This window comes from Ruditapes philippinarum, unplaced genomic scaffold, assembly GCF_026571515.1.
Source record: "Ruditapes philippinarum isolate M1 unplaced genomic scaffold, ASM2657151v2 ctg2942_1_1_1_1, whole genome shotgun sequence".
In the NCBI taxonomy this organism is placed as follows: domain Eukaryota; kingdom Metazoa; phylum Mollusca; class Bivalvia; order Venerida; family Veneridae; genus Ruditapes; species Ruditapes philippinarum.
Genome location: NW_026854777.1, coordinates 27,568 through 44,333, shown reverse-complemented (window position 1 = coordinate 44,333; position 16,766 = coordinate 27,568). Strand labels below are relative to the sequence as shown.

Sequence of the window (16,766 nt, the reverse complement as noted above, 5' to 3'; positions counted from 1 at the left end):
ATTGAGTATTTATCACAACTTCACATTTCCACATTAATATATACACATGTACATACACAACATAATATACAAACAAAATCACAAGGGAAATAAAAGAAGAGAAAAAAGGAAAGGTAGCTCATACATTAGACAGAGAAAACATTACGTAGTTGTTTCTTATACTCAAACTTTTAACAAAAAGCAATGGCTGAATATTAATTAATTATAAATTTACTTTACTTTAAAATGAATTAAATGATTTTTTGAACAATTGTCCAATTCATTATGTTATCTTTTGTATTTGTTGCACATGCATCAATAATTGAAGAGGCTAATTTAAAACTTCTAACTATTCCATCTATATTTGGTAAAATATTTTTTCTCCTACATAAATAAACATATTTCTTTATCTCTATACATAGGATATTGTATTTTGACTGGCTCTTTTTTGTATTATTGTATTTTCTACATTTTTAGTAGCACTGACATATCTTTAGGTTAAAATACTCCTTGGTCATACTGTTTTTGTTTTGTTTTCTAAGCAAGATTAAGTCTTTTTGAAAATGTACTAACCATAAAATTAATAAATGTTGATAGATGCATTAATATTTAGCTAAAATTAATTTAAAGCATCATTTCACCTTTCATTTATTATTGGCTAAAACAGCATAACTGGTTGAATATTGGTTGTTTAGGGATACAATACTGTAATTGAATAAAAAAAGTACATTTTTATTTTATTCACATGGTATTAATATGACACACTCAACTATTAGCTTTTTTTCTTTCTGTAATTATTTGTAAACCGACTTAAAGCTTCTTGTATCTTGTATTCACCGTTCCGTGTTTTAAGTACAAATTCCAGATAATAATTTATTCGCGCTTTAAATATACCGATTAAATTTTCTATTTTTAGAAATGGAGATTTCCCTTTAATACGTCACAAGGGAAACGTAAACACCATGGTTGACAGTGAAAGCAGGTAGCATGAATGGGTAAAACATGTCTTTGCCACGTTTCTTCAGGAGGCATCGCCTAACTTGGAAATTATTGTCATTTATAGCTTTAGTTTTAATTGTTTTATACTTTTTCTTTGGCAACAAATCCGTGAACGATTTTACTCGCGGATCTAATAATGAAGTGGGAGAGGAGGTTCTAAAATTTAGACGAGAACGTTTTGAAAAGTACCAAGCTTCAGAGGCCGGTAGAACAGGACCTGGAGAAAAAGGGCTAGGATTACACCTCAGCGGCAAGGAAAAAGAAAAGGCTGACTCGCTTATGGATAAAGAGGCGTTTAATATCATTGCAAGTGATAAAATATCATTAGAAAGATCTGTCAGAGATGTAAGGGATAGCAGGTATATTGAATATATTCATTATTTAATTTACATTTTTTCATGAGATTGCTGGCTTTGAATCACATGTCCATTTATGCATAGCATTCAGTTCTTACCTGGGGCATATTTGATACCTACACGCTGGCTTCTGTATATGTCAAACCACTCGCGTGGTATAATTGCGGGGTATGACTAATTACCGAATATGAATTCATATTCGCGAAGATGAAGAGAATACCGAATATGAATATTATTTTCATGAAATTTTGGCGTAGAGTCAAAAATTGACACTTAGGATAATAACAATGTACCATGGTGAATATTTGCTATGTGAAAAGTGAAAAAAATAAAGTATTATTTGATTATGATTAAGGTGGGCTGGCGCGATAGCTCGATATCTATCAGTTGGTTGGACCTAAAACAGTCACTCCTGAGATCCAGGGTTCGATATTTGGTAACACCCTTGGGATTTTTCAGAGACACTTTCAGTGTTTCCCACCTACCTAGAGGAGTACTGGTAAGAAATCATCTACGCATGTATCAGTGCTATACACTGGGCATGTAAAAGAACCAAGGGATCTATATATAATACTCTAAGAGCTAGGGACTGGTTCCCGGATTCCCTTGTATCTCATAGTTGTCTCTCAATTCAATGTATGCAATGTATACCTGCTTAGTGTAATTGTAAACAATTTTGAAGCAGTATAATGTAGATGTAGATTAGTGTTGTTTGTAAATTACTGTGACAAAATGAAAGCGATAAACGGAAATCCTTACGCATCTTTATTTAGGAATTATGTGTACAATTTCTATCAATCATAAATAAGAAATTCATTCAAGTTAAGTGTCAGATGAGGACATAATGTTATGTATACAATGGATTAAATACTGCTGCAAATATATATGCGGCCCTGAATATGGAAGAGGATGCCGAATATGTATGTCATTATAATAAATGTATGGCCTATATATAAATTCCAAAGCACTACTATATATTATTTTGATATAGATCTAGCATGATTTATATTCGTTTAACTAATTTTCATTAAGCAAATATAAACCATGACATTTATGACTGTAAGTAAATGTGTCTATTTTTCACTTTTATGAGATATTTTATACATAAATAATAATGTTCATATTTGTTATGCTTTTTAGCTCGACTATTCGATAAGAATAAGTAGAGCTATTGCAGTCACCAGAGCGTCGGCGTCGGCGTAACCACTTATGTTAAAGTTTTTGTAATAGTTCAAATATTTTCAAAGTCCATTGACATATGGCTTTGAAACTTTGCACACTTGTTCACCATCATGACCCCAACCTGTAGACAGGAGGAGGTAACTCTATCAAGCATTTTGACAGAATTATGCCCCTTTTTCGACTTAGAATTTACGTTAAAGTTTTTTTAATAGTTCAAATATTTTCAAAGTCCATAGACATATGGCTTTGAAACTTTGCACACTTGTTCAACATCATGACCCCAACCTGTAAACAGGAGGAGGTAACTCTATCAAGCATTTTGACAGAATTATGCCCCTTTTTCAACTTAGAATTTACGTTAAAGTTTTTGTAATAGTTCAAATATTTTCAAAGTCCATTGACATATGGCTTTGAAACTTTGCACACTTGTTCAACATCATGACTCCAACCTGTAAACAGGAGGAGGTAACTCTATCAAGCATTTTGACAGAATTATGCCCCTTTTTCGTCTTAGAATTTATGTTAAAGATTTTGTAATAGTTCAAATATTTTCAAAGTCCATTGACATATGGCTTTGAAACTTTGCACACTTGTTCACCATCATGACCCCAACCTGTAAACAGGAGGAGGTAACTGTATCAAGCATTTTTTTACTATCAAGCACTAAGAATAGTCGAGCGTTGCTGTCCTACTGACAGCTCTTGTTCATATACGGGTATCTTTCTGTTCACAATTATTTACAAATTACAACCATAATTCAGAAATTCAATTTTTCTTAATCAAAGACATATGATACAAGTAAATGATACATAAAATGGTCTCTGTTGACGAAAAAAAATCCCAAAAGAGAAAAAATATTCATATTCGTGACTCCAGTTCATATTCAGGATTATGAGTTCATATTTGGTATAATATGACAAACAGATAATTGCGTTTATAGGTAAATTGATTGTGTCTAGTGCCTGTGGTTTAGATATATAATTCTGTAGCATACTGGGCACCTGTTGACACTGTGGTAATCCAAATACATGTAAATTTGCATCCATGGCAACACCTGTTCTCAAGAAAAAGGAGAACTGATTATAGTTTTTGGGTAAAATTATATTACAGTGAGATAGTACATGATCTAAGGATCGCTAAATGTGTGGGTTGAAACCCCATTTGTGGCAATGCTGTTTTTTCCCTTGAGCAAGAAACTTTACTCGTTGCTCAGTACTGGTTGGTTCCAGGAATGGATATGAGACTGCGTCTATTATCTATAAGGTCATAGCTTCCTGCATAATCAGACTAAAATAAATATTGTCTAAAAAACTAGATATACCGTATATTTCAAAAAACTGCATTGTAGATTGAAAAAATTAACCATACTGGTTGGAGAGATAAACTTGAAACTAAATCACACTGATATAATTATGGATTCTGCCACTTCTATATTCAGTATGTTCATACATATTTACAAACTGTTTTCCAACCAGTCAGTGTCATTTTTAAATTTATTGAAAAGATAATAAATTGAACTGTGGGAATTCCAGGTCTTTTATGATTTGGCAAGATTTTACTTCTGCTAAAAGTTATTTATAACAGCTTTTCAGGATATATATATAGTATAATTACTATTCACTTATATTTTGAATATTTAAACATTTCTTGAACAATCAATACAATACTTTTTCTTAATACTGTATTTTAAGGTGGATATTTCCGGTTGTTGAAAAATGGGTGATTTTAAAATTCCAGATATTTTGCGTGAGGATTTTATCAATTTACAAAATTTGCCAATATTTTCGCATCGCTAACTTAACCACTTATACAGTATTCTGAAACTTTCTTGTATCAATAATCTGGAGGTGTCCACTATTACTTAAGAAGACCTTGCGGTGTTACAGGAAGTAATAAGTTAGGCTATAATTTCTGTCGGCAATTAATAGATAAATGGTGGTGAATTATGAAATTTGCTAGTGAGTTTATCGTACAACTGCAAATTTTTGCAAGTCATTTTTGTAAAAGGAAAAACATGAAAAACTAATATGCAGCACACATTGGCAGGATGTTGTTACTTTTTGATGTGTTTTTTGACATGTGTTTTCAGTTTTTGCAATTAAAATCTCAAAGACTTCTTCAACTCTGAAATTTAATTTTGCAAATTTTTGTTTATATTTTACAGGTGTTTTAGTCTTCAATACCCAAAAGTTCTTCCAAAAGCCAGTGTAGTGATAATTTTCCACAACGAAGCTTGGTCCCCACTTTTACGTACAGCCCACAGTGTTGTTAACAGATCTCCTCCCGAATACCTGCATGAGGTCATATTGTTGGATGACTTTAGTGATAGAGGTATGTTACCACGGTTATCACACTCCTCGTACTTACATTTATCCCCCATTTATCATGTTACACCAGCATGTTTTCGTTGTAATTGATTTAATAATAATTTAATAAAACAAGTGATTTTATGACACATGTGTGGGTGAATTATCAAAACTAACTACTATTACCTGTTAGACTGATATGCTTTTTTATTTGAAGTGACAGTTGTAGGTGAAATGATGGCAGATTACAGTTTTATTACACACATACCTTTCAACTTCATGAGTAAAATTCAAACAAGTAGGAAAGTTTAAGAAATTTATTTCCTGTTTTTTTTTGGATAGGCAGTCATCATTCCATCTTTATAAAAATGTTATTTGAATTATTTAACATCATTAAGTGGGTGGAGTAGCAGTTTGTACATGTGCTTAGATGTGTAGAAATTTAGCAAGTCAGTTTGAACAGAGTTGCAGTTATAATGTTGAAGTTCAGTTTAATTAATTATACATGTACAATTTAATGATCACGTTTTTTCTGTCCATGTTTCTAATTTCTATAGAACAGTAAGGATGAACACTAATATAGACATAGTTATTTGGTAAGCATTAAAATTGTGGTTTTATTGAGATAAAACAGCTGACACAATTTTGTCAGTATACACTCAGTTTGCTTGTCAAATACATGTATTCATAATTATTTAATTATCTGTGACTGTCCTTTATAATATCATGGTTAATAAAACTACACATTCTCCAGTCACAAAATTTCAGAGTATATATTTTCTCCTATTTTAAAAAAGACCCCCTCCCCCCAAAGAAAGGAAAAAAAAGGCATAAATAAATTCAACCTGTCCTGTCTACACCTGCGAAAAGCAAGAGACTTTATTGTTAGCTTTTTGCAAAGTAAAATATGTAATAATGGTGGCCTATTTTTGCCATTTGTGTTTTCGCCGTGCGACCCTGCCAAGCAAAAAGTCAAGAATTAACAAAATGAAATTGCCGGGCATGGAACGAAACACGCTTATTAGCGGGACGCAGGGCAAAGATTAGTAAATATTTATTAAACACGCTTTAAATAACTGGGGTTGTGGGGCCAAGTATTATAAATATTTATTTAACTTGGCCCTGCGCTCTGCTAATATGCTGTTTTCGCTGGAAGTCAAAATACATCTTAAAGCAGTCACTGGTTTGATCCTGAGGCAAACCAAATTGAAGAGTAACCAGTGGAAAATCTTGAATATGATTTTTCACATAGGTATAGTTTTGTCTACATATTATGAGGATATTTTTTTCCTTCCAGATGATGAAAATATTATTATATGGAATTTTATCCTATTTCCTGAAAATATATTCCATATTTCATGAAAAATAGAAAAAAATCCTCTTAATATTTCATTAGTCAATTAGACTAAACAGTATTTTATTCACAAAATGGGTATATTAAATAATGCTGAATAAATGGATATCATGTTGACATTATAAATCAGAATTTTCAAGGCAACAAACTAATATTATTTTTATTACTTTTAGATGGACTGGGAGAAAAATTAAGTAAGTATGTAGCAAGAACTTGGCCGGATGGAATTGTCCGTATTGTACGAACCAAGGAGAGAAGTGGGTTGATCCGAGCACGACTGGCGGGAGCAAAGGCTGCCACTGGGGATGTCCTCATCTTCCTTGATTCTCATTGTGAAGCAGGGCCAGGCTGGTGAGTTATCCCCCCTTCCTTCTATCATGAATGACTTAGCACATATAGGACTTAACTGGTTCAATGCAAGTTGATTTGATGGTTTTTAAACTTTTAATTATAGATTTTCAATAATGTCTAAAAAAAAAAACTAACAAAAAACAAATACCATGCCAGTTTGTAAAGAGAATTTTATCTAAAGTTGAAATAAATTTGAAATTTTGCGATAAAGTTTATTATTTAAGTGCCATTGTTTATTATGTGTATAGTATTAATTTTTACAAGATGAAATTAATTTTATATGATTAATTTATGTGTCAACTCTACCTCAAAATGATTATTTCTATTGATTTTAGTCTTATCTTTTATCAAATGAGTAGATACCCCAAACACTCAGACAGGACATTATGATAAAGGCCTAATATTTGATTTTATTGGTTTCCAAATGTTTAAATATCTTATCTTTCACAATGTCAACATATGCCACAAAATTTCCACGATATGGCATAATGAGAGTTAAGATATGACATTCTACAAATAAAAGGTCTTTAAAATCAAACAGGTCATGAGTATTTCAGTGCATAAAACATTGGCATGATAGACGTAAATTTAATCAAACCAAACACTAAGCCCACAATCCCACCCTATCCTGATCAAACATGTTTTAAGGTTCTAAATATAAGTTGCATCATTATGTCTAGTAATCTGCGCTGGACATAGTCTCAAATACCAGAATTTTTATTTTTTTTAGATTTGGTCATCATTATACAGTCATAAAGATAATTGAAGAACTACAATTTCTAGTCTGTGTGCCAAATGAGCTTTAGATGGCATTTGTAGCTATTATCTTTAAGCCTCATTGCTGTAGGTTTGGTCCTGTCATAAACTTTGGATTCTTTAATGTAAGGAAGATATCCAGCTCAGGCTAGATGTCAAAGATTGGTGGTTCTTCTTTGGTGACATTGTGTTCATTAAATGATTCATAAAGTAGCACCTGAGGTCGTCCTTCACCATAGTATAGGTGTGACTTAAAAACAAACTAAGAAACAGTGATAACTTTAAAGGGCAGCACAATGGCTCAATGATTAAGCTGACACTTTTTGTCCTTTATACATACATGTAAGTTTATTTCTGCCTTGATCACAAATCAGATTATCCTGCTAAGAACATGGACTTCTTTCATTATAAAAAATCTCCATGTACAAGTTAAGCCTTTAAATCACTGTACGAACAAACAATGTCAAAAGAATGGGAAGATAATAATACTTGCATTGTAGAGTGCATGGGGTATTACTCTGTAATAAATTTACAGCTATTTTTTTTAACAAGGGAGTATTGTACTGAAATGTTTTACAGAATATAATTAATACCTAGTCTTTATTACTTTAGTAAAAAAAAACAAAAACAAACAAAACAATAGAACATTACATGGCTTTAAAACATAAACATAAATTATCATATAATATTTTCTAAATTGCTACATATTCTCTTATAATATGCCCCTACCCTTTTTTAACATTGAAAAAGAATACTTTGTTTCTAAGAAGATAATAGTTTATTTCAAAACAAGGAAATAAGCACACATGTTAACACATAATCCGTTGGAACATTACACAAAAACAGTAAACAACTTTTTACTTTGGCGATTTTTGATTTTTAATTTTGCCTCTCCCCACTTTGGAAAATGTTGGACCCCCAGGCCCCTCCCCCTGGGGGCATTTATCAGAGAATATATGGTATGTAAAATAAATTTCAGTTTAAAATAGAAACTGAGATATAAAGACTGTAGCTCTCAGGGTCCTGTGGTGTAACATACAGGCTTAATGTTTGCTTGTACATGTATAATATTTCTGTGTAATTTTAAGTAAAAAATCTCACTTTGAGAGTATTTACATGTTATATGTTTACCAATTTCTCTCATTTTCATTTTGATTATTGTAACTTGAAAATTTAAGCTTTTATTTAGTTCACATCAAATAGCAGAATCGAATAAAGTTTGTTGTTAAATGAACAGTTAGATTAGATTGCTCTTGAAAAATTATTGATTTTCCCTTAAGGTGTAAAATGTTTTGTTTGTTTTCTTTATTTAACAAACAAATATAGCAACCATACATAACAGTTAATATATTTTTATTATTTATGTATAAAAGTTTTATACTTTCCATGTAAATATGCAAAGTCAATTTTAATAGTCCAAGCTTATATTGCATTTACATGGGTACAAGTTTTTAGGCATTTCAGCTTTTTTGTACTCCTGAAAGCAGCCTTTTTCTATATGAAACCAATTGAAATAATTTAAAATGCAGGGTTTTCGGGTAATCTTACATTTTGAACTGGCACACATGCATTTACAATGGAACAATTCCATGATAGCACTTCATTTCAATCAATAATGAGGCTTACAGTCACTTAGTTACTTAAGGAATTAACCATATTGTTATCTTGCTGGAAGAATGTATTAATTAAATTTCCTGTTAAGCCAAAAGCCAGAACAATCTCTTAAGTAAAATCAGAGCACCATCTGTTTAAGGTTTTTTTCATGTTTTTTCTTCTTCACATAATTGATTTCAAACTGTAAAATGATTAAATAGCTTGAATATATCCAAAGTTTTATTCATATTTTATATTGTATTTTGATATTTCAATATTGTTAAAAATTCTCTGCTGTTTGATTGACGTTTTAGTTGCAAATTTATTTATTTTCTGATTTGTTTTTGTTAGTCATATTTATATATTTTCATTGTGGGTTACTAAGTAAACAGGTTTCTTTCTGTATAAGTTGAGATATTATTGTTGTATGGACAGGCTTGAACCTCTTCTAGCTAGGATCCAGGAAGACCGCACAGCAATACTGTGCCCAGAGATAGATAATATAGATAAATATACACTTGATTATGGTGGCACAGGATCATTCTCAGTTGGTGGGTTTTGGTGGAGTTTACATTTTGCCTGGCGCCCTATCCCACAACATGAGCAGCAGAGGCGTAAATCCTCCACCGATCCAATTAGGTACTTGTTACCATGGTAACTGTGCGAAGACCTCATAGCTAGCTGTTTTATTCTACCTATTTGTTTATTTTGTACTATATTTATCATATAATAGCCCTCTTATATAATATCCCTATTTCTTTTTTGTAGATGAAATTTATAGTATATGACTTGTATGTTATACTTTTTACTGTTAATTTAAAATATCAGAATTTAAACTCTACATCCATAAATGACACTTGATGTATAAATGTTACACACTATTATACTGTGACAGTACTTGATTCAAGATAATATTCAGATTTGTTTGCACTAAAATGATTTATCTCCCCTGTCCATATAAAAATGTAATAGTGCAATAATGATGGTTAAAGTAACAAATTAATGTGAAATGTTGACACTTTCAAAAGATAAATTCATAATGACACGAAACAAAAGTTGCTGTTTTTTCATTTTAAAATGTTCTTTAAGGATTATTACCATCTTGGTGGTTTTATGTCTGTTAATATACCATGCTATATTGTCTTGTTAAGCTGTAATATTACTCTATGTTTTAATACTATGTTACATTACACTGTGTTATCATACTGATATAAAACCTCCTATTACACTTACTCATTATGCAATATACTGTTACACTTTGTTATTGTACTATATTGTATTATTTTATTGTGTTATTGTACTGATATTACATCCTCCTATCACATGAGTTATTATATTATAATGTTACACTTTTTTTATTGTACTATGTTTTTCACTGTGTTATTATACTGTGTTATTATTCTTTGTTATCACACTCTTTTATATTGTACATTACTGATAAATCCTTGTATATTACACTTTCTATTACACCATGCTGTTACATTTTGTTATTATACTATGTTATAATACATTATGTACCGAAACTGTGTTATTATACTTTGTTATGTTGTATTGTGTTATTATACTGATATTACCTCAACATAGGAATTCGGTGACTTTAGAGGTAGGAGCATGATTTATGCTTGTTTTACAATGTTATCAAGACAGAAGTATGGATTGGGTATAAGTTAGTTAAAAGTATGGAAAAGGACAAACAAAATTTATTAGTATGTCAACAACTTGTTATATATAAATGCCAAAGGCTTGATTGATCATAAACACAAAAAGATCAGAAAAAAAGATGGCTTTAAATAAACTTAAAAGTAGATTTCAATGTGAAAATAAAGATTAACTGTAAACTTTAAATGAAAAATTTAAAAGGCCCATCAAACCCTAAAAAAAGATGCTTCCTTCATAATTTTTTATATTTCATATTCAGCGCTTCTTACTTCAGGTTATAATTTTATTACATTCCAAATTCATTATCTAAATAGTTATAAATATATTTTTGCCATTACTAAAAAAAGAAAGGATTATTCTCAATTCTGAGAGTTAACCATAATGTACCTTTAAAAGCAAAGAACATGTAATTTAAAATTTACTGTTGAGTTATATAACTGATGACAATCATGCATTAATGTACTATGTTACTAGGGGGTGCGTCTTTGGCCGAATGGTTAAGGTTCTAATCACTTGCCTGTCATCTTTGTGGGCAAGAATCCTGCATGGGACTTTGGAATCTTTCATGCTTACGGAACTTCACTGGTTATACTCACTGATCGATCAACCAACATTAGCTTATACTATTTTATTGTTTTTAAAATTTAATGATATGGTTGTATTTGAATGCATTTGATAAAATTTTTGTCATTAAACAAGTCAAAGGCTTAGAGCTTAATTGGTGTAGTCTAGATTTTGTTTAAAGATTTGTCAAAAAAAACAAACCGAGAAGCCTATTAGGTTAGTGTTAAATTAAATAAAACAACCTTACGTTTCTACAAGGTGTTAAGCTTTTAGTGGTAAAAAGAAAGAGGCTATGTTATGAAAGGTGGAGGAGTAGATCTGATGAACCTGTTTTGATTTTAAGAACGTTTTTGTGAGTTTTCATATAGACATATAGGCAAAATTAAAACTGTTCAATAGAATTTCTTAAAAATTGGCATGTTGTTAGAAAATGATAACAGAAACATTTTAAGCCAAAAGAAAATTTGGGTCTGTGACCCTTCTTATTTACGAGTTATCTGCCCTTGAATTGGACTTTTTCGTTAAATTCAAGGGCAGATAATTTGCAATGAAAAAAAAACAATACATTTTTTTTTTCTTATTTTCATGAAGCTTAACTTTGTTTTAGTCGATATGCAAAATTTCAAGACGGAATTTAGAGTGGATAATTTTTCTTCCTTTTCTTCTTTAAACCTGTGCATATTTTTCTTAAAAATGGCCTCTTTTAAAGTATCTCTATTTTCATTGAAAAAAATATATTAACAGAATTGATATAAGGAATTGTATGTTATAATGTATCGTATCGTACTCAACAGTAAAAAGGAAAATATAATTCAGAAGTAAAAACAAGAATTCATTTAAGTATGTATAAGTTATTTGCCCTTGAATTGACCTCAAATAAGTAGAAAATTCTGATTCAGGGGCAGATTACTCAAAAACGAGAATGGAGACCCCCAATTTTTTTTCGCTCAAAATGTTTCTGTTATCATATTCTAACAACATGCCAAGTTTAAAGAAATTCTAATGAACAGTTTTAATTTTGCCTATATGTCTATATGAAAACTCGCGAAAACATCCATTAAATACTCTTTTATTTAAAGGAAGTGGGTATCTCATTGGGTATACTGTAGCATACTAGTAGTTGGATATTGGTCTGTTTTGATACACCATAGAACTCTGAGTACTTTCTCAGCATGAATCAGTATGCCTGTAATGTATACTATTGCAATCTTTACTAACAGTTAGATTTCAATTCTGTAACATGTTACATTTAAAGATTTATGTCCTGTTGCATGTTACATTAAAGGATCGAGCCGATTTTAGCTAGAATACAGGATGATCGAACACGTGTTGTGTGCCCGATAGTTGACTTAATCTCAGACACCACGTTAGAATATTCAAGTAACGGTGGCTACCAACCAGGGGGGTTTTCATGGAGTTTACACTTTACCTGGGAGGATATCCCTCACTCGGCACTGGAGTCACGCAGCTATACTGACCCATTAAGGTATAAATGAGCCGTGCCATGACAAAAACAACATAATGGGTTTGCGACCAGCATGAACCCATTCCAGCCTGCGCATCAGCGCAGTCTGATCAGGATCCATGCTGTTCGCTGTCAGTTTCACTACTTGTTATAGGGTTTGTAAGCAAACAGCATGGATCCTGATCAGACTGCGCGGATGTGCAGGCTGGTCTGGATCCATGCTGGTCGCAAATGCATTATGTTGGTTTTGTCATGGCGCGGCTCAAATGTTGGAGCTTATGCCCGAGTATAATACACCTCTTAACTCTTGGAAATTGGTTTTTGTTTTGCTATAGTAGAGAAATAATAGATCATTAGAAGCTTGTTTCAGTTTTTTACAGATGGTCCTGGTTGCCTAATTACACTCAATATCTTGGCTTAAAATATTTTGTTTGCTGCTTTACTAAATTATATACAAGTATAGAAACCCTGAATATAGACACTTTTGGGAATATAGCTGTACACATTCTATAACACTAGAATGTTATATATTTTATGAAGGTGTAAAAAAATGCTGTCCATTTAATGGTTTGAGCTTTATCCCAAGCACTGCTAATTTGATAGAGCTTTACTTTTCATTGCTTCATTGCACCCGTAAGTAAATGGTTACCTGAGAGGGTACTGTTATTTAGCCTGACCATGATTTACTGACATGGTCAAAGAAAATGATTGATGCATTTAAAATGCATTTACTTTTTCAGAATTTAAAAAATTAGCTTTTAAATAAAAATACTAATACTCTCATATTTGGACATTGGATTACTGTTATTATGTTTGGAATTATAGACGTTTCAGTTATCAATTGATGTTTCACAATCATAGACTGATTGTTTCTGCTTGATTTTTTTGTTTGCTGCTTAATCAAAGGAAACATAGATATACCATAGTCACTTGTCATTACTGAATGTTTTTGTCAGGATTGAGTTTTACCATATTTATATTAAATAACAAGGAAATTACCACAAAAGGAAAAGAATATAAACACCAGAAGATATCAAAACCTAACTTAGGTCTATTGTTATCATTGCATCCTTCTCCCTCACCCTCCCTAGGATTAATGAAAGGGGTATGGATTAGCGATAGAAATGAGCTTAGACTTTTATCTTCTAATTCCCTACTGCTTTGCCAATGTAATGGTAATGTTATAGTGCAAAAATTTCTGGGGAATATTATTATTCAACCAACAGAAAAGGGGCTTTTGGCAATGATTTTATGATGACTGTCCCAGTGCATTATGTCAGTGATTTGTAAACCCAAAAGTGAAAGTCCATGTTTTTTTCGTGAGGGTGGGAGGCTGTGGTCAATTGACACCTAGGTGCATTTACACCTAGAAAAAAAAATGTTCCAGGATGAGCAAAAATAGCTTTTGAACTATACTTATTTATAGAACTAACTCATATACTCATATCACCTGTTAATAAATTAATATTAGTATAATAACTAACTGCCACATTTCTGAAAACAGTGTTGAAAATTAGTTACTTTTACTTTTTTTTCCTGAACTAATATAGTGTAGAGCTTGGCTGAGTAAGAGCAGAGTATACTCTTAAAATATGAGGAATATTTATTATTTTGATAAATGATTTCATAGTAAAAATTGCAATACCTGTAGGATATAGAAGGGCTCAGTCTTTTTGAAACCGGGTCTCTTCTTTTGACAAATCATGTTGGTCTCATCACTATCACATTTATTTATAAATTATATGCACATATCCAGCTTTTGCCAATAATAAATGGTTAAAATTATTTCAAATTCTGTGTTACATTTAATTTATCTAATCACCAAAAATGGGATCACACAGGAATGCCAAAAAACAGCAAATTTGATCATGTTGCAGGCCCGATAATGATCGAGCCTGTGATTAGTGTAAGCTACGCCCCATGTGGCCTTGCACTGGCTAGTTAATAATAACGTATAGTTTGAGATATTCATCAGTGTGAAGTTTGTTAGCTTGTTCTTTTAAAGCATTATCATTTATAATGTGTTTATTTTAAAAAAATGTAAGGCCATTCAATTGGTCCGACATTTTTTGCTTCAATGCCTTAAGGTTTGTGTGCTCTGGAAAACAATATCATCAATTAATGTGCAAAAATAAAATTTGATTAACACAACACCATTGTAGTGGTCTTATAATTTATATTGCAATATTATAATAATTGATAAAGCTTGTCTTGACTCTGCGTCAGTAAAATCTGTAGGCAGTTCAGTTCCCTACCAACACATGTACCACAAAATTGATTCAACATCAAGATAACGTGATATAATCTGTGGTTCGTATTACATTTCTAAACAGTTGCCTATTGTTTGATAAGAAATTTGATATTTTTCTGATACTTTAAACGACAGCTGTTGTGGGACTGTTCAATAATGATATCAAATTTATTATGTACTTAGTGGTGTTATATGACATAGATGTCAATAAAGCTCACTCTAATAGATCATATACCAGGGTAACATATTGAGGAACCCATACATTATAAACATTACTGTATATAATAGATTATCACGATAATGGTACTTTGATAATTATATTGCAATAGAGCATTTCACATTATAAATTGTCTTTTAAGCAACTGGAATACTTGATTTGTTAACAGAGTGTTTGCATGGTCTTTGAGTCCTAGTATAACCAGTATTTACAAAGTTGTCAGGCGTGGAACTAGAGACTTTTCAATGAAAACAGCCGTTAACTTCACAAAATGCTCAAAAGGCTAAAAAAATTAAAATAAAAAAAATGTAGATAACACACAGGTCAATGATACTAGATTGTACTACTGTTTCATTCTTACTTTAAAAGAATGTTACAATGTAACAGTTTGTATTTTGAACTACTGTACTAATTATGTACAGCAAATCTAAGATAATTATTACTTATCTTTTTGGACCAAATTTTTAGTGATCACTTATTAAAATGATGGTAATTGACAATCAGAGGGGAATCACCGATGTGAAACATTATATATTGATCCTAAATGACAATAAATCCTTTCTATACATCAAAGTCAATATCTTTATAGGTTTAACAACTCTACAACTTCTTAGCTCATAATGTTGTATAGCTTGTATAGTTCATTTAACTACAATTACAGTTGAATATAGTAATGTTCTCCTGACTATAGCTTTTAGCTTCTGTGGCTTCAACTTTATATTGTTGTTCAGTTACAATTCTTTAAATCCTATGGCTTTGACACTGTAGCTCCTTCAACTACAACTTTACCTTCAGAGGTCTGAACATTAAAATATCTTGTTAGAGGGGCAACTACAACTTTCTAAACTACTGTGCTTTCAATCTTTACACATGCATATAGTTTAATTAGTTTCATACGCCTTTTACTTATTTTATAAACATGTATTATTTCTTAACTCCTGTTTAATTATTTCAGTTACATCAGTTGTCAAGTTTCATAGACAAGTACCAGACATATTCCAACTTTTTTCTATAGATATTTCGGCTTCAACTATAGTTTTTAAACTACAACTCTAACTCCTGTGTTTAACAACTTTTAGCTCATTTGGCTAGAGATCTTGAACTCTCTTAATTGGCTTCAACTCTAAAGCACCTTATAGTGCAACTGTAGCTCCTTAGGAAACAATTCCATATCTGCTTGACTACAACTCTTTTAGCTCCTGTTTAAACTCTACAGCTTTTTGACTACAACTTGTATGTTTTTATCTATTTTAATAAAGCAATTAATATCCGCATCTTACCATTTCTACCGTGTTACATCAGTAAATTTTGAAAAATTATGTACGCTTGAGCAAAGGTAAAAATTATTGTTGATAGTAGTGTGTGAAACATTTGGATAATTTAGATTTAAAAATGAGATTTCTGGCCCGTGGGTTTTTTGATTTGTTACATTTATTGTTATTACAAATGTTTACATTATTTATTATATATACAAAACAAATGTAATGTCTAGTAGGTTATTTTTTTAATTTAAATCTCATTGTTATGAAATCATTAACAAAACAGAATCAGGATAAACTTCAAGGTTTAACACTTAACCAGCTAAATTTGTTATAGATAATGGACTTTCTGTTACAGTTCATTCAAAGTTTAAAGGATTTATAATGAATTTCAATATGAAATACAAATATCGGTCTGCAGGCTGGCCTGTGGATCTATACTGATCGATGCAAAGGTTAACAACTTCCGGTTCAG

General features: G+C 31.3%; 1 protein-coding gene across 2 annotated transcripts in view; it reads left to right on the top strand.

Annotated features, from left to right (window-relative positions):
- The first annotated feature begins 896 nt into the window (after positions 1 to 896).
- LOC132741041 (probable N-acetylgalactosaminyltransferase 9) overlaps positions 897 to 16,766 on the top strand; it is a 29,501-nt gene continuing 13,631 nt past the window's right edge. Inside the window, exons 1-4 of one of the 2 annotated variants that reach the window (XM_060729122.1) lie at positions 897 to 1,337; positions 4,681 to 4,847; positions 6,350 to 6,527; positions 12,385 to 12,585. In XM_060729122.1, coding sequence (XP_060585105.1) covers positions 982 to 1,337; positions 4,681 to 4,847; positions 6,350 to 6,527; positions 12,385 to 12,585 — 902 coding nt within the window. In that variant the 5' untranslated portion in view covers positions 897 to 981. Of the gene's footprint in view, positions 1,338 to 4,680; positions 4,848 to 6,349; positions 6,528 to 9,311; positions 9,516 to 12,384; positions 12,586 to 16,766 lie in introns of both variants that reach the window. The other variant, XM_060729120.1, reaches the window with a different exon arrangement.